Genomic DNA, 18,070 nt, shown 5'->3' on the forward strand with positions numbered 1-18,070 from the left:
AGATTCCTAGTGTACAACTCTGTCATATGCTTGAGACATGGTAGAGAGGCAGGTAAAAGAAGACTTAACCCTTGTTCATTCATCTATGGTGAATAGCTTCTCCCTGTAGTGTCTGATGCCTCGTTTCCCCTGATTCCTTCTTACAACTGTCTTCTGCAGAGTGAATCCTTTCAGCTCACTTTTAGGCCTCCGCCCGTCTTGGTGGATCACTTAAGGAGGATGGATCTGTCAGAGCTTGGCGAGGCCGCAGCCTTCCTCAGAAGAAGTGAAGCTGAGCTGCTTCTGCTCCAGGCCACCGCCTTCGATGGTAAGATTTGCAGCGCCTGCTGGCTTCGCTTTATTTTACTGCTTCCAGGTGGCACCTGAGATACCTGGTCAGTGGCGAGAAGCCATCAGTTCTGGAGCCTAACTTATTCGCTTGCGGTGCAATCTGTGTCTAGCAACCTCTGAGCAATTGAGGAGCTCAGGGGGTGGAGGGTAAAGATGGAAGTTTGCAAGCAAGAGCAGGAGGCCTGGGAGGCAGCTGCTTCACTGGCCCTACGACAGATTTTTTCTTCAAGGAAGCACTGTTATATTACAGTCAACCCAGGTGTGGCCCCAGATAAAGCCTTTCTCAGAAACCTCTTTGCGTGGGTAAATAGCAGAGTAGAGAGAGGGGGCTGAGACTAGCGGGGTTGGTGCACTGGAAGGAAGAATAAAGGAAAAGGCTCCAGGAAGGCGGGAGAAACACAAGGATTTGCTACTGCTGGGACGTGGCCCTCTGGCTGTCTTCTAGGTCAGGAGGGTCACTCAGCCAACACTAAGCAGAAGATAATTGGGAGACTTGCTCACCCTGATGAATAATTTCTTGGTAGTTACAGGCAAGGACAAAGGTTAATGAGGATTTCCCCATAAGATAAAGGCTGAGTACTACATTAAAATCTCTACATAAATATTACGCTTCCCCCCTCTTTCTTTACATGTCTAGGCTGCATGGCCATCTTCTGAATTTTGGTTAATTGGAGATTTAGAGTCAGATTCACAGTGTGAACTAGCATCAAGCCACCTATGTATCTCAGTTCCAAAAAGCATTCAACAACACAGCGTGAACCCTGCCTGAGAGTTGTTCTAGTACTCCGAATTAGTCAACATTAGACTTTAATACCACCAATTATAATTCAAGCCAAATAGGTAGGACATTCTGTTTCCATCACAGACCAGTCCTGGATCCGTTCCCAGTTTCCAGTCATTGGATTTCATTACTGTGATTGGATTTTAGAGTAGCTAATTATAATCCATCAAATCAAATACAATAACAGAACTATCCCCGAGGTCAGACCTGGTCATGCAGAAGCTTACCGCAGGAGTTAGATAATGAGGGAAAATCAAAATGCCAAAGCATTCGAGATAATTGGATGATACATTTAGTAGAATCAGCACTGTAAATAATTACTTAAAATATAACAATCCACATAATTTCTAATTAATTTTATTTTGTATTTTTGGTCAAATAATCCTTGCTCATAGAAATGCACTGGCAGCACAAAGAGGAGTCAGCAGAAGTTTTTCATCCCTCTGGGCTAGGAGACAATGGAGTCTGCTTTTTTGAACTCAGGCCAAATGGAAGCAGTGTGATAAGAGTATTTGGCAAGTAGTTTTGGGTTCAAGTTCCCTGTTCTTGATGCTTTCTAGCCGTCTAATTAGAGCAAATCACTTTATCTTACTGAGCCTCAGTTTCCTCATCTTTCAAATGGGGCCATATGCTTTCTCTGCCTACCTTCCTTCGTGAGGATCAGAGAAGACAATAAATGTGAAAAATAAACAGAATGCAGTATTATGACACCTGGGAAAGAAAACTAAAATTGCTGGATGTCAGGGAGGAAGTGTGCTTTCAGAAATAGAAACAAAACATCATTTCAAGGCAAATGTAAATGATTTTTATAGAACAAGTAAACCATCTATTTAAAATAACTACAAAACTGAATATAGGATTACTTCACTTTTGGTTAATATCATAGAAAAAAGACGAAAAAAATGCTTCAGATAGAGAACAGTGGTTATCTCTGAGTTGTTCCATTATGGGTGATTATTTAAAAATTGTTTTTCTTTATACATTTCTCTACTTGTAAAGCGTTTTTTGCAATAAACATGTTACCTTTATATTGGAAAATATATTTAATTATCTAAAAATATGAAATCACAGAGACAAACATCCTGAGTTTACAGAGGAGAAAACCGAGGCCCAAAGAGTTGGGGCCATTGCCTTACCTGTTGTTACTATCACAGCCAGGCCTGAAGTCCAGGTGGCCTGAATCTATGTTTGCCGTTGCTATCTACGTTTCCACCCTTGTAATTATTCATGAGAATGCAAAGAATTAAAAGTTGACGAAGTTCATTTACTTCATCTCCAAAACCATCCCTCTCCAGGACTGAGTCTCAGGCAGGGAAGTGCTTCCAAATATGCTTCACCCCCACTGTTTCCAGGGGTGATGAAAGAAAGAGCTAACCACGAGGCAGGTGATGAACCTAAATTTTGAGAGAAAAACTGGAGGGAAAAAAGTTCAGCATATGAGAGGAAGAATGCTTTAGTGGAAAAGCTCTGATTTAGGAGGTAAATGATCTAATTTCTAGAGCCATTATTCTGACTGTCGCTAATTAGCTCTGTGACTGTGGACAACTGTGTTAATCTCTTTTCCCAGGTTCTTTTTCTAAAAAAAAACAAAAATAACAAAAGGGAAATCTGTGGCAGGTGATACCTATGTTTTTCAAGAAATAACACTTGGTTTAAAATGCAGTACCTTTACCTTAAACACACAAAACAAACCTATTTTCATAGACATGACACAAAGCAAAATTAGTTTTTGCAAAAAGACCAAAATGATAAATACAATTAAAACCAGTATTTAAAATGCACACAAGTAGAGGCAAACTTGCAAAATCAATCAGATAGGAATACAAAAAATCCTCTTGCCCAGCAGTTTGAGTGGTGAATCGGTTGTAATCAGGGAAATGGAAAGACAGCACAGTATATGTTGTGATGGCAAGAAAGTCGTGAGCGATGACATTCTTTCCAGAGACAAGCGTGATGGAAGAGGGGTGAGTACTGCCCAGCTTCACCTCCTTCTCACACACTCTCCGGAGAGCATGAGGCTCCCTAGGTTTTGTGATTGCTGTGCTGGGGAGCTGGGATGGAGTTGGCACTACCCGCCGGTGCTGTGGCTGCAACGGGGTCTCCCCTGTGCATCCCACCGCCATGCGCTCAGATTTACCCTCTTCCAGCCAGATGCTCTCCTTGCCCCCTCCCCACTAACTACCCGAGGAGCTGTGAATGGGGACGTCTGTGAGCTTCTGGTAAGACTCACTTTCCTTTAAAAGTATGTTTCTTATTCATCTTCCCTGATGATCTGCCTCAGGTGGGAGAGTTGAGACGCATCCGGGTGAGGCCAGGAGAAGCTGCCTCAGATGTTCATAAGAATTCCGGCTTGTTTCACCCAAAGCCTCTTATTGGTTAATCACTTTGTAGAGGGCTGCTTTGCTAAGGTGTGAGACGTGGGGTTGAGGAGGCAGGAGGAGAGAAAAATAGTTATGGAGGAAAATAATGTGAATCGGTTATGCTCTAGGACAGAAATAACCCATATTCTCTGTCCTCAATCCTCCCCCCTCTCTAATCTACCATATAATTGTCTTAGCAAGCTTTCATTCCAAAATTAAAAATAAGGTCTAAAGAAACCCTGATAGACAGACATGGCCGTGAACCTAAATTTTCCCTTAGTTGTAACCAGACCTTTCTTTTTTTTTTTTTTTTTGCTCATTGCTTTATTTTTTTTTAATTAATTACTTTATTTATTTATTTTATTGGCTGTGTTGGATCTTTTTTGCTGTGTGCAGGCTTTCTTTAGTTGCGGTGAGTGGGGGTGACTGTTGTAGTGTGTGGGCTCCTCATTGCCATGGCTTCTCTTGTTGCAGAGCACAGGCTCTAGGCACGTGGGCTTCAGTAGTTGCAGCACATGGGCTCAATAGTTGTGGCTCACGGGCTCTAGAGTGCAGGCTCAATAGTTGTGGCGCACAGGCTTAGTTTCTCCGAGGCATGTGGGATCTTCCTGGAGCAGGGATCCAACCCGTGTCCCCTGCACTGGCGGGCAGATTCTTAATCACTGCGCCACCTAGGAAGCCCGTAACCAGACCTTTCTGAGTGAAGTGTTTTTGGGGGGAGCAGGGAAGGGTAAGAGCACCAGGTCAAGCACCTAGCACCTGGGGCTGTGACTGGGAGGTAAGTGCTGGGGTTAGGAGGTAAGGTGTTGACAGGTAACTTTCTTGTACGAAATTGTTTATAATGTTCCCAGTCTCTGCTTGCTGAAATGTTTCTTGTTCCTACAGAGTCCTTATGTGGATTTATCTTCAGGGTGAGCGTTCATGATTTTACATAACTTAGTAATTTTCTATATTGGTGACTTCAAGTCAACTGGCAGACTTAGCACAAATGAGATCATGTCTGTCATGATGTCAGTATGAAAGTGTCCAATGTACATTTTCTACAAGAACTGTAGTTAAAAATCCTTTCATTTTCCTCTATAGGAAAGAAGAAATGCTGGATTCGTGATGTGAAGAATGCTTATGTTGAGGCCGAGATTAAAGGGAGTGGAGATGATGGCAGAATAATTGTTGAGACAACAGATGGAAAGGTAAAGAGATCTTTATTTCAGCCCATGGATGACTAAGTTCTCTATTTAATCTAATAATTAAATATAGCCTTTCTCTAATAGTTTTGTTAAAAACCTGGGGTAGGAGATGCCACTGACACACTTCAGAAAACTCATTCATCCTTAAGAAGCTCCTCCACTTACTGTCACAGATTTAATGATGAACATTGAAAAATCAGAGTAAACCAACTGCTAGTGGCAAAGCTCATTAACTCTACAGTGCACAACTTTCCCCACTTCTTTCATCATATTTCAAGTTCTTTTTTTAAAGGTGCCTCTTGGAGTAAATTATGACCTTAGGAAATAGTTACTTGGAGTAAATAATGACCTCAGGAACTATGAAGCAAGCTATGTTCGTAGAATCAGGAAAGAGTGGGGTAATTTGCTTGTTTGATGGGTTAAGTTTTATTTGGGGCAAAATGAGGACTGAAGCCCAGGAGACAGCATTCCAGATAGCTCTGAGAAACTGTTCCAAAGAGGCAGAGGGGAAGGTTAGTATATATGTATTCTTGGTAAAGGAGGAGAATATGCAATCAAACACATTTTTTGTAGGGAGTTTCTGCTAGTCATGAGGTGCAGATGTCACCACGTAGGGATTTAGTGCTTTTCCAGATATGAGGAGATGCAAGGGTTGGGCTCATGAAATCAGCTCCTGAAAACATCTGAAGACCTGTTCCACCCATTTTCCAAAGCACAGAATGCCTCATTAGGGTCTCCACCCTGAATTCCCTTCAGGGGATGTGGAAGGTCAGCAGCTGCAGCAGCACAAAAGTGTGTTTAATCCTTGTAGTAGAGGCAGAGGGCAAGTGCCCGTGGCTAGTGCCAATTTGTAGTTGACAGGGCCGCCCCATGGTCATAATCGACCATACTTTGGAAGGCATTTCATGACCATTTCATCCCAAGGTGCTAGGAAGGCTCATCCCTAGGTCTGGTGAAGAGTTCGCTGATAGGCCAAGAGTGGGATAATTTGAATAAGAATAGAGCAGTGTCAGAGGAGCCAAGAAATGGGAGAATAGTCAGTAATATCAAATGCTAGAGAAAGAGATTTCGGGCTTGGAGAAAGCCTTGAACTTCAGACTTAGGAGGTCACGTATGACCTTTGAAAGTGAAGCTTAGGTCAAGGGTTGGGGCACAAGTTAGACTGTGAGGGGTCATAGATAGAATGTGTAATGAGGCTGTAACAATCCCCAACCCCTTCTCCCTGTCACCAAGGCACTCAGAGCAACAGGCAATATTGTGCAGACAGCCCACTCTCAGAATCTTTGCCTGCATCACTGACCTCAAGCGCCTGCCAGCTCCATGGTGGAGAATTGAGCCCTATTTCTGCCTTGACTTGGATGAACACTTCCTTACAGATTTTACAGATGATTTCCTGCCCACATGCAATTCTCCAATCTCCTTCCAATTCCGCCCTTCCCAACTCCTTAACAGGCCACATCCTATAACAAACAGGTATAATCATTATTAAGAAAGTTTGTCTTTTTCATTCCCATATCTTTGTATTTGGATAATTTATGATCTGAAGCATTGCCATTTGAACTGTAAAATTCTTGAGGTCACTCAAAACTACCACTTATGGTATCTTAATAAGCCTTCCTGACGGTGTCTGTACATTTAAAAAAATCACAAATTAGCTAGATTTTATATAACTAATTAATGGAATTAAGGGCAGAACTTGGTCCTTATCAATAGGAATATACATATGTAGGCAAGGGAAAAATTCAGAATGTCTTAACTAAGGAAACTGAGGGATTCGATTATTTTCTCCAAGTCTGTGTGTTGTCTTTTCACTTTCTTGATTGCGTCCAGTTCAATTTTATTAGGCCTCCAGATGAGAAGTTTGTTCTTTTGAGCACATTTTTAAAAACTGTCTTTTCAACAGTATTTATGGTGATTTGTGAATATAATGTGATTACAACTATGAAAGAAATCACAGGAGAAGAGAAGAAAGCAATAAGTTAATGACGTAGAAAGAGGAGTATAAAGGTGCGTGGTTTTGTTACACTTGACCTGTCACCATCTAATGTAGGTCCCATTCCCCCCAGCCCCACTATGCATCCCCCTGGCTCCAGGCTTCCTCCTCCTGATGTTAGAAGTGACTACACTTGCAATCACCTTTGGTCTTTGTAACATTAACAAAGGCAATAAAGCTAGTGGGTGGAGAGTAATATTTAAAATTGGTAATGAAAGGAGAGCAAAACAGAATCAGAGCTGAAGGGAGATTTTTGATGGAAGAGACCTGATTATATTCTATGGGAAAGAAGGAGTCCATGAAATATGGAAATCGAAAGGGACTCAAAAGAAAAGGGATTACTGTTTGAACAATGTCAAAGAAGACTGTGGGTAGGGGGGCTTCCCTGGTGGCTCAGTGGTTAAGAATCTGCCTGCCAATGCAGGGAACATGGGTTCGAGTCCTGGGCTGGGAAGATCCCATATGCTGCAGAGCAACTAAGCCCATGCACCACAACTACTGAGCCTGTGCTCTAGAGCCCAAGAGCCACAACTACTGAGCCCACATGCCACAACTACTGAAGCCCATGCACCTAGAGCCCATGCTCCGCAAGAGAAGCCACCACAATAAGAAGCCAGCACACTGCAACAAAGAGTAGCCCCACTCTCCGCAACTACAAAAAGCCTGCACACAGCAATGAACCATAGCCAATAAATAAAAAATAAATAAACAAACAAACAAATAAATAAAATTATTAATAAAAAAAGAATGAGATCAAGAAGATGGAGAATGTGGGAGCCTCGGAAGAAGCTTTTATCAACTGGAATTAAGTGGAGCAGTCAGCTGATACCAATGTGCATTAATCAAGGAAAAGGGCTATAGGAAGTGGGGCTGGGAAACTTTTGAGAGTAACTCTGAGCAACTGTTTGGCAGTAGCAATGCATCTGTATTAATCAAGTTATCAATGCTTACTGAGTACCTATTCTGTCCTTAGCATTGTGATAAGGGCTTTAATAACTATAGAAGAAGAAAACATCAACACTACTTCTTAAGATGCTTATAATCTAACTGGGAAATAGTTTAACATAGCCAATTATTAAAACATACACAAGAGTTAATAATACTCAAGATAGTACAGGTTGTATGTATGGTAAAAGACTTAAAGAAGGAAAAATAATGAGCTGGGGAAGTTGGGGAAGCCTCGAGGAAGAGAATAGGTCTTAAACTAAGTCTGGAAGGGTGAGTCTGCCTGCTTGCTTATTCACTCTAATTTCCTTCTTCTAAACCTCCAGGATGCGTTGAGACATCTAGAGAGGGGCTAGATCATGTGCAATATAATGTGTGTTCTCTCAGGGGCGATCCGAGAGTGAGGAGCCACAGGATCAGGGCACTGCAGTTTAGAAAATTTTGATTCAACAAAAACACTTTAAAAACGTCAGGCAAGGAGAGAACATGAGTAGGAGGAACACCTGTTTCTTGGAAGAAACAGGTTGGTTTAATCATTCCTTACCTGTACCAGCTTCTGGCTCCATCCTCTAAGGAGGCACCCTTTTCTTAACTCTTTGAAAATTCCTTCCAATGCATGACAAAACATGAATGAGCATAGAACAAATAGGGGACTATACCTTACATGTCTCTCCTCTCTGCAGAGTCTGAGTGTCAAGAAGGACGACATCCAGCAGATGAATCCCCCAGAGTTTGAAATGATGGAAGACATGGCCATGCTGACTCACCTCAATGAAGCATCTGTGCTGCACGCCCTGAAGAGCCGCTATGACCACTGGATGATCTATGTGCGTGTACATGCTTCACTGCCGAAACACCATGCTGGCTTCACATTGCTGATGTCTCAGCCTCTCCTGGGTGAAAAAGATGTTGAATTTAAGCATACTCACATGGGGATAACCCTTGAGAAATGCCCACTGGGAAGGGACCTTATCTTAGCATTTTCCCAGTTTTATTTTGTCAGTATTCATATTCCTTCCCACAGGTTTTCATCCTAAAGTAAAGGCATGAGGCTTGGAGCACGAGAGACCAGTATCCAAATGCCAGCTCTGTCTCTTACTAGATATTTCTCCTTTAAGTGACCTTATCTGTAGAGTGGGATAACAACGCCTGTATCTGCATGGTAGCTTGGAGGATAAATAAAAGAATGCGGGTAAAGCATGTAGTTCAGTGCCTATTACCTAGTTATTGCTCAATAAATGGAATGATTTTTTTTCCATCCTCATTAAATTGGTGATGATTGGTTGCTCAGCTTCTTTAGTTCACTCAGAATCTATCCAGCAGGAGCAGCTCTGAGTAGATTAGGCAAAAATGATGGCATTTGGGACCCATTGCTATAGAAGCCTTGCCAAGTAGCCAGCCTGCTCCTGGGTGTTCTGATTTATTGTGTGACTGGCTTAGTTTCCCTGTGATGCTGTAACAAGATTACCACAAGCAGGGTGGCTTAAAACAACAGATACTTATTCTGTCACAGTTCTAGAGGCCAGAGTCCAAGATCAAATAAACTCGGCAGTTGCACTCCCTCTGGAGCCTCTAGGGGAGAATCATTGCTTACCTGTACTAGTTGCTGGTGGCTGTTGGTATCCCCTGTGGACGTAACACTCCAACCTCTGCCTCCGTCTCCACACTGCCTTCTCCTCTGTGTGTCTCTTAAAAGGACATCAGCCATTGGATTTAAGGCCCATCCGGATATCATCTTGAGATCCTTATCTTAATTACACCCGCTAAGATCCTTTTTCCAAATAAGATCCTGTTCACAGGTTCTGGTGATTAGGATGTGGACATACCTTTTGGGGAGCCACAATCCAGCCACCACGGTGTGAGTGACCCACGTGAGCTATTCCTCTCAGCGCCTGAAACATCAGGTTGCTAATCTCGCTGAGGCACAGATTCCCTTCGGCCTCAAATCCCTGAGAGCTGGTTATCGAAATCAGCAGGGCTGCTCTCAGGATCCTCCCCGTCTTCAAAAGGTGTGTGTGTCAGACAAGTTAGTGGCTGATGGATCTTCCAGGGGAGAGGTAATCCTGGGTCCCCTCATTACTCTAACCTGGTTCTATCTCTTCCTGTTATAAGTCCCTTCTCTGAAAGAATCCAAGAGCTCTCTTCCTTTTAGATCCTTTAAAAGTAAATATTTGAACAAATGTTACCTGAGAGGGGAGAGTCGACAAACCTGGAAGTATTCCTAATCTGTTTTTGGAAATCTTTTCTGATCTTCTGTCAGACATATTCGGGTCTCTCCTGTGTGAGCATCAACCCTCACAAGTGGCTTCCAGTGTATCACAGAGCAGTCGCGGCTGCCTACAAAGGGAAGAGGCGATCAGAGGCTCCCCCTCACATCTTCGCTGTGGCCAATAATGCCTTTCAGGATATGCTTCACAGTAAGTGGCTGCCCTACAAAACGAAGGGTAAAAATATCTGATCTACTTTTTCTCCGTGTCACTAAGAGGCAGGTAGGCATTGTGCGTGGAGCACGGCCTTTACAGTTGCCTAATCACTTGGAGCCTCCATTTCCTTCTGGATAAAATGTGCGCAAAATAGGGCCTACCTCCTGGGGTTACTGGGACAATTAGCTCACATGTCAAATTAAGTGAGATAATGCCTTGAAAATGCTCAGCCCTGTGGCTGGCCCAGAGTGAGCCCCCTGTAGATGTCAGCTTTTGTTACAAAAAGCATCTGCTAGAATGTCTGGCACAAAGAAGTTATTCTGTAGCTATTATTACACCAGGCTTAATAAAAGGCTTAAAATAGTGATATGTCAACCATTCGTCATTTACCGTTTGTATTTGGAGCGAGGAAATAGTGATAGAATTTGTATGTTCTTATGACTGGCCTACATAGGGTCAAGAGAAAATCTGTTTTACTTTGTACCATTTAAATGGTATTTTTTTCTAACTGTATACAGAGCAAATCCTTCTCCTTGTGTCTGACTTCAATCCGTAACCAAGGAAATTTTGAATAAGTTTTTGCCAATACATAAAAACTCTGGCAGAAGACTGTTCTGACGTTTTCCTTTCTTTTGTAGATCGAGAGAATCAGTCTGTACTCTTCACGTAAGTGTTTGCCTTGCTTTTTCTTTTTGGCCAGCAGTGAGAGTTTCAATCGAAACAGACACCTACATTTCACTGGCTATGAAACATAAATTCAGTGTCTGAATTGTTGTTTTTTAGATACTGAATACATTCTAGGCAAGAGTAAGATACTCAGGAAACTGTCGTAACACTTTGGTCAGTGATTAGCCAAATACGGTGCCAGCTAAGCTGTGTCCCATTTTAGAAGATCCTTTAGAGACTGTGGTGCACACGCTGGTCTTAATCATCTTCTTGATGGAGAGAGCTCCCTGTCCAAATAAAATTCTCTGGTCTAGCTAATTGGGCCGAAAGACTGAAGTCCAGTGGGTGTGACCACAGAACAGATACCATGCTGTTGTGAGCAGCCAGATTGGGGCAGGCCAAGGTACGTTAAATGGTGGGAACTAAAAGATGGTGAGGGTTGGAGGGACAAGAAAAGGGAATGAAGAAGAAGGGTGGAAAGCATTTCACTGACACCATAGTGTGTGTTAATTTTGATGGGAAGAGCATAGCTGGCCAGGTGAGCTGTCAGCATGGTGGCTGAGAGGAGAGGCTGGGACTCGAGAGGCAGGCAAATGCTCAAGTTCTTGCTCTTCCTATGGTGATGATGCCGCGTCGTGTGTTGGGCTATCCATGGGCTTCAGCCACAGCAAGAAAAATAATAGGTCTCAGAATCTTACAGCTAGAAGGGTGGTTCAAGTTTAGCCATTTGCAGAGAGGATAGACTATTTTCTGGAGTTTCATGCAGATAAAGGCAGGCCTTGATCCTATGATGCTTTGGGTGAGAGGCTATAAATTCACCATTGTGTTCTCCCCACATTACAAAGTTAGCTGATTATCAAAGGTGAAAGGAAAGTCTAAAGCTCAACTTCTTGATGGAATGATTGGTAGGTTCTCTTCCCAGGGAGAGGGTTGGACCTGGCCATGTGGTTGTAGCCTTCATATGTGACCATCTCTTGACCAGTTGGTAATGAGGAGACCTCTTTCTGATCAGCAAAGATACTCTTCAGCTTTTTTAACAGGACCATGATGAACCGGCTTCTTATTTTCATAAAAGTCTTTGATCTTTCCCTACTCGAGATTTTTGCTCATGATGTTTTTTCCAATCTAAGATGTCCTTCTCCTTCTCCCAACCAATTAAATGTCTGCAGCTCCTTTGTTTTCCATAAAACTTTCCCTCTTGTCTTAGCCTATATGGTTAAAATTATTTACCTTACATTGCATTTATAATCTGAACCAGTTAACTGTATCATTGAATTTCAAATCATAGAGGCGAATCTGGTGCTGGAAAGACTGTGAACACCAAATATATTATCCAGTATTTTGCCACCATAGCAACCACAGGTGAATCCAGGGAAAAGCCGGTAAGTACTTATACATCTTGGCAAAAAAGGTGAGTGGCCTTATCCACTGATCATGGAGGCTCTGCACTGACCACTTATGGGGAGAAAAGAGGGAAGAGTACCATAGAATAATTTTAAAAATATAGAAAAGTCTTTTCCCCATTTTTGCTTTGCTTCTTAAGAGGATCAAGTGCTCTGAACCAATAACCCGAAAACATGAAATTACATAATTTGTTTCAGATCTGCTTCAAGGGGCATTTACTGGCCTGATGTTCATTGGCTGGACTCTCTGAGAATTAGATACTTAAGATCCAAACCATCTTCCCCCATAACTAGGGTTATCAATGCCTTGAATGGCCACTTTTGGTGTTTCTTAATATCAAATATATTCTTTGTGATATTTCTTTAGCAACTGTGAGATGTCAAATCCCCTCAAATATGTACCAATAGAACTCTGCTTCCTTTACCACTAACTTCTGGACCAAATCCCAAATTCCCAGTGGATGTACCCTCAGCTTCAATCACATTCTAGGTTCTGAAAAACTTTACCTTCTCCCTCTCTCTAATTACTTTTATCCTTGGTAATTTTTGCTTTGGCTTACTTTGTTTGGCTGCATTAACAGGTTGGTGGTAATAATCTGCGGACACCTAGATCATGAGAGTTGGTATGCAAAATAAGATTAGATGATGCTGAGTGAAACTCAGAGTCAGTGAGCTATTGAGCTGTTGGAGCCTCTCATCTATGTCTGACGTTGCTGTTTTGTTTTTTCAATTTGATCCTGGATGTTTCCTGCTGTTTTTGCAAAATAAGATATATATCAAAATAGCAATCTAGTCCAATTTCCAAATCGTAGAAAGCTTCTTTTCCAACTACCATATTCCTGAATTTGATTGATTTCTTTAGGTATCATTGAATTCTGTTATTCACTAGATATTACTTCATTTTTGTGTACATTTGAGGTTGCTTGGTGTGCATTTGTTTGTTTGGTCTAACTATTGAGCCCTGTCACAATACACAATACATGATACATAAAACTTCTATGAAAACTTTTGCTTCTATAGCCCTTTTATTTATTTAAAGGACCCATCATACATAGAAGGGATATAGTATTTGTAAATCTGCAAATTCTTAAATACCACATACTAGAAAATTCCTCCTATAAAATATATCTTTGAGGCTGGCTGGAAAAAAACAAAGCCATGTTGCAGTTTGTGTGCTAAGTGGTCTTTAAGACTCGCTCAGGGTAGATGACCTGCTTTGGCCCATCAGTCTGAGCCAATGTGATTCAAACTCAAGACCAATAATACCATTTCAAATCCCTGCTTGGTATGAGCCTCTAGATTACTTAGCAATAACAGCAAGCAAAAATATAATTTAATAATGCCAAGTCTGCTGCATCATCTTAGGATAAATTTCCAGGTGTGGGGAGTGAATGGGAAGAGAGGCAGATTAGCAATGAGGGGGGATCTATGGAATGGAGTTTGGAAGTAGGTATGGTATTTGTTGTTATTGTTGTTGTTTACTTTGGTAACATATCAGTTTTCATTCCCTACTTAGGCCAATGCCAACCACAAGAGAAGCACTGCAAATAAGTGAACTCCCACATGTAATCATGGGGCATCATACACTGTCAATCTTCCATCCATCTATTTTCCTGAGTTCCCATTCCAAAATAACATTTTATCACCAAATTTGGTTGTAGCTCTTGGCTACTGGTTACCAAAACAAGAATGAGGTTTGCCCTGGGTGTGGAGGGCTTGCCATATTACAGAATTCTGGGGAAAACTTCATCAGCTGTATTTCCCTTACCTGTATCCCAGGGGACTCTACGTGATCAAATCAAACAAGTGAATCCTGTCTTGGAAGCATTTGGAAATGCCAAAACCCTGAGAAATGACAACTCCTCTCGTTTTGTAAGTAACATGATTGAGCAACATATCAGACTCTTTAACTTTTAGCAAATGGTAAAATTCATGCCTGAGCACATAGGTATGAAAAAAAATTTTCTAGAACATCAAAGAAGGTTTTTGATTAATGTTCATGATATTGTTAGATTCCTCAAAACAAGTTTGCCAGCTTCATCATTGAGACAATTAAAACTACGTAAAAATATGTACCTGAGAAGCTTTTACTAGTTGGCCAATTTCAGGAAGAAAACATTTATCTTAATAGTTTCAAATTCCTGTCCACTCTCAGTAGGAAAGCTCACTCAGCAAATTCTAATAATTTTATATTTTATTACATTTTACAGATCTAAAAATACTTTCTCCTTCACAATTTCCTACACTCCATATCACAATTCATTTTAGTAAGCACTTCCAAATTCATTTACTACAATTATTGTTTCTACTCTTGCCTATGGCCCCTCAGCCCCTGCATATTTTTCATTGGGGATTTTTTTGGCGGGGGGTGGTCGGGGGGAGAAAGCACTTTTTTTTGGGGGGGGGGTACACCAGGTTCAATCATCTGTTTTTATACACATATCCCCGTATTCCCTCCCTTCCTTGACTCCCCCCACCTCGAGACCCCCCACCCTCCCCGCCCCAGCCCTCTAAGGCATCTTCCATCCTCGAGGGGGAGAAAGCACTTTTTAAAGCAGTTTTTGATAACTAGCAGTCCCATGATAGAAGAAGGATTTGGATGTCATACTCGAGCTTCACTAATCCATATTATGCCAAGAATGAATGGCAGGAAGCCACTATATAATTCACAAGGAAATCTGCAGAAGGCTTCCTGTTTGAGTCTCTAGGCATAATTAAATAACAGCCTCCTGCTGGTTTGGCTGCTTTCCCTCCACAGCCTTAGAGCTGACCTGACTACACTTGTATCTGCTTGTGATGTCTGGCTGCATAGTCGGTGTTAATACTTGCCCATAAAACAAGTGCTGTATTTGGGATTTGCTAGAATGTGGAGGGATTTTCTGCTTAAATATGAAAGAAAGCTAAAAAAAAAACCAAGAGAGGGCAAAAGGAAGGATGGAAGAGAGGGAGGGAAGAAAGGAAGATAAAGGAAAGGAAAAAGAGTAAAAAGAAGGAAGAAAGAAAAGAACAGTAAGCAGAGAGAAAGGTAAATAAGGAAAGAAAGCCATTGAAAAAGACCAAGAACAAGAAAAAAGTTGAAAGGATAGAAGGAAAGAAAGAAGTAGAAAAGCAAATTAAACAAAATGGATGAATGGAAAGAAGGAAGGAAAGAAGGGAAAAGGAAAGAGAAGAGGGGGTTCAAAAAATCAAGAAATCCAGGTTAAATTCTTTTGATTAATACTCTGTATGTATACTGTGTGTGAAGAATGTCATCCACAATATCAGTAAAAAAGGATGTTGCAGCCACCAAGCCATCAGCCACTGTAGTCACCCCCTACCCCACCACCATGCACCCTGAGGGGATTCAGGATGGAGAAAAGCAGGATGCTCGCCCTAGATAGTTAAGGTGCATATCAAAGGAACAATTTCAATGAGCCAGACTCATGCATCTTCCCATACACAGAACAGCACTAAATTCATTAACTTGGGATGTCTGATTTTCTATAATTAGCAGTCATCTTTTGATGTTCCAACTACCTGGTTTTTATTGCAAAAACTACTTTATATCCAGGCACCTCCCTTACCTCTGTGGAACAGTCCCTCAGAGCTATCTGAGAGGCTGTCTTCCAGGCTTACATCCGCAGTAAGTCGACCAAATAAACATAATTCTCAACTTTTAGCTGTGCATTTTTTTCAGTAGACAATACATATATATATGTCTATAAATGTACATATGCATATAGGTACACATGTGTGCTTATACATATGTGTACATACACATGTGTGTTTGTGTGTGTGGCTCTCATTAGCCTGCATTTTTTAACTTAACGCCTTAATGGCCCTGTATGTGGTCACTCTCCTCCACTTGCCAGGCTGCTATCCTGCTCTGATTCCTTCCTTGCAAGGGTCTGCCTCCACCAGGCTGCCTCCCCCTCTGCACCAACATCCCCACCCTGCGGGCTCTAGCCCACTGGAATGCCTCTTCAGCTGCGTCTTGATGCACCTGGGCTCTGTCACCTTTGGGCAGACTTCCTGCCCCACTAGATCCTGTCTCACGGCTTTTCAGTGACTAGGAAGGAAGAGAGCCTCATCTATTATTCATGACAAAGTGGTGTTTTGAAACATAAGTCAGATCATGTCGCTCTTCTGCTTAAAACCTCCCAGTGTCTTCTGAGCACAGAATAAAACCCCATTGCTTCCTGTGGCCACATGGCTACCCCCTGCCTACTCTGACTCCGTTTTCTGCCCCCTTTTCTCTTACTTGCTACACTCCTGCACAACTGCCTTTACTTTTGATTTCAAAACACACCAAATATTCCTAAGTTAGAGCTCTTGCATTAGCTGCTTATATCCAGAATCTAGAAGAGCAGGAACATACCTACTTTTTTAATGTGGTATCTCCAGTGTCTAGCAGGTTTTCTGGATCATAGCAGATGCTCAACAAAGCAGATATTATTTTTCTCATTTTTAGATAAGAGCACTGAGGCCCAGAGAGATTCTATAATGCACACAAGAATGAACAGCCAAGGCAGGGGGGTAAATTAGGAGTCTGGGATTAACATATACACACAACTGTATATAAAATAGATAACTGATGGGGACCTACTGTATAGCACAGGGAACTATACTCACTGTCTTGTAGTGACCTGTAATGGAAAATAATCTAAAAAAGAATATATATATAACTGAATCACTTTGCTGTATACCCGAAACAGTACATTTTAAATCAACTGCACTTCAACCAAAAAAAAAATTAAAAAAAAAAAAAAAAAAAAGAATGCACAGCCAGCAATCAGCGGGTCTGAGGCTAGACTCCAAGACCACTGCTAGTCCTGATGACACTCAGGCTGCCTCTTGACATTAACTGGAGCTGTCACAGACCCATGCTGCATTTTTTTAACTTTGGGGGAAGTAGTCATTTCAGGAGTGATGTGTATAATGAAGCCATTGCAACTGTTTGGAATATTTCAATAGGAGACTGTGTTCTGTGTCCACCCAGGGCAAGTTCATCAGGATGCACTTTTGTGCCAGAGGCAAGCTGTCATCTACAGACATTGACATCTGTAAGTAGCCACAGCACTGCCTAATTACTTTTCTTCTACACCTACGTTCGAATCTTCACTCATGTCTCATCATGCAGATTTGCTTGAAAAATCCCGGGTGATTTTCCAGCAGCCTGGAGAGAGGAACTACCACATATTCTATCAAATTCTGTCTGGAAAAAAAGAACTTCTTGGTAAGTGTATTATTCTGGAGCTGAGGTTCATTCTAAAACAAGACAGTAGTCAGATTACTGGATCTAAAAAAGTGCCATTTAATGCCTCCTAGCCTCTTTAGAACTTAGTTTGTTCATCCTACAACTTAACAAATTGAACCAGTTATAGTGCCAATATTTTATGGCTTTATATGGGTAGAGAGTAGATGGTAACACTTTTTTTCAATTTGGTAGTGTTTGGAGGTGGTTCGGATGCTCAGCAGAGGTAAATGAATGTGTGTATATGCCTGTGCACAAACATGCTTGTGTGTGTGTGTGTAAAAAGCATTACATAATTTAAGGCCTTAAATGATTAAAACCACTAATCATTTAAGTGGGTGGTAGAGACAAGAGGCCAGAGGTGGGAGACACCAGTGTGGTGTGTAATGGTTAATGGGCGTTTGATAAAGAAGGGAGGATTTGGGTTGGGTTATGGAGAAGGGGAAGGGGATATGACCGGAGTAATGAGTGGGAGGGTATTTCCGATAAGAGGAACAGTGTACACAGTGTCAGGAAAAGGTAAGGCAAGATCAGGGAACAGAGAGGCCAGGTGAACTGGAGGAAAGGATTTTCAGAGAGGTATAGTAGAGATTTTATTCTGATGGTTTCTGACCTCAGGAAGTTGGGAGGGTGTTGTGTGCTTGTATGAGAATATATGTGTGTGTGTGTGTTCGTTCCTGTGTTTTGTGGGGTGGGATGGGGTCATAGGAGGTCATGATTTGTTGAGGGCAGTGGCGGTTAGGCTGGCA

General features: G+C 41.8%; 1 protein-coding gene across 1 annotated transcript in view; it reads left to right on the plus strand.

Annotated features, from left to right (window-relative positions):
* The first annotated feature begins 219 nt into the window (after positions 1–219).
* The window catches only part of MYH15 (myosin heavy chain 15), a 132,979-nt gene continuing 115,128 nt past the window's right edge, over positions 220–18,070 (plus strand). Inside the window, exons 1-9 of the mRNA XM_057696649.1 lie at positions 220–307; positions 4,555–4,661; positions 8,280–8,423; positions 9,857–10,013; positions 10,658–10,685; positions 11,974–12,067; positions 13,868–13,960; positions 17,067–17,130; positions 17,208–17,303. Of these exons, the coding sequence (XP_057552632.1) occupies positions 220–307; positions 4,555–4,661; positions 8,280–8,423; positions 9,857–10,013; positions 10,658–10,685; positions 11,974–12,067; positions 13,868–13,960; positions 17,067–17,130; positions 17,208–17,303 (871 nt within the window). The remainder of the gene's footprint in view (positions 308–4,554; positions 4,662–8,279; positions 8,424–9,856; positions 10,014–10,657; positions 10,686–11,973; positions 12,068–13,867; positions 13,961–17,066; positions 17,131–17,207; positions 17,304–18,070) is intronic.

This window comes from Hippopotamus amphibius, chromosome 10 (genome assembly GCF_030028045.1).
Source record: "Hippopotamus amphibius kiboko isolate mHipAmp2 chromosome 10, mHipAmp2.hap2, whole genome shotgun sequence".
NCBI classification, from domain to species: domain Eukaryota; kingdom Metazoa; phylum Chordata; class Mammalia; order Artiodactyla; family Hippopotamidae; genus Hippopotamus; species Hippopotamus amphibius.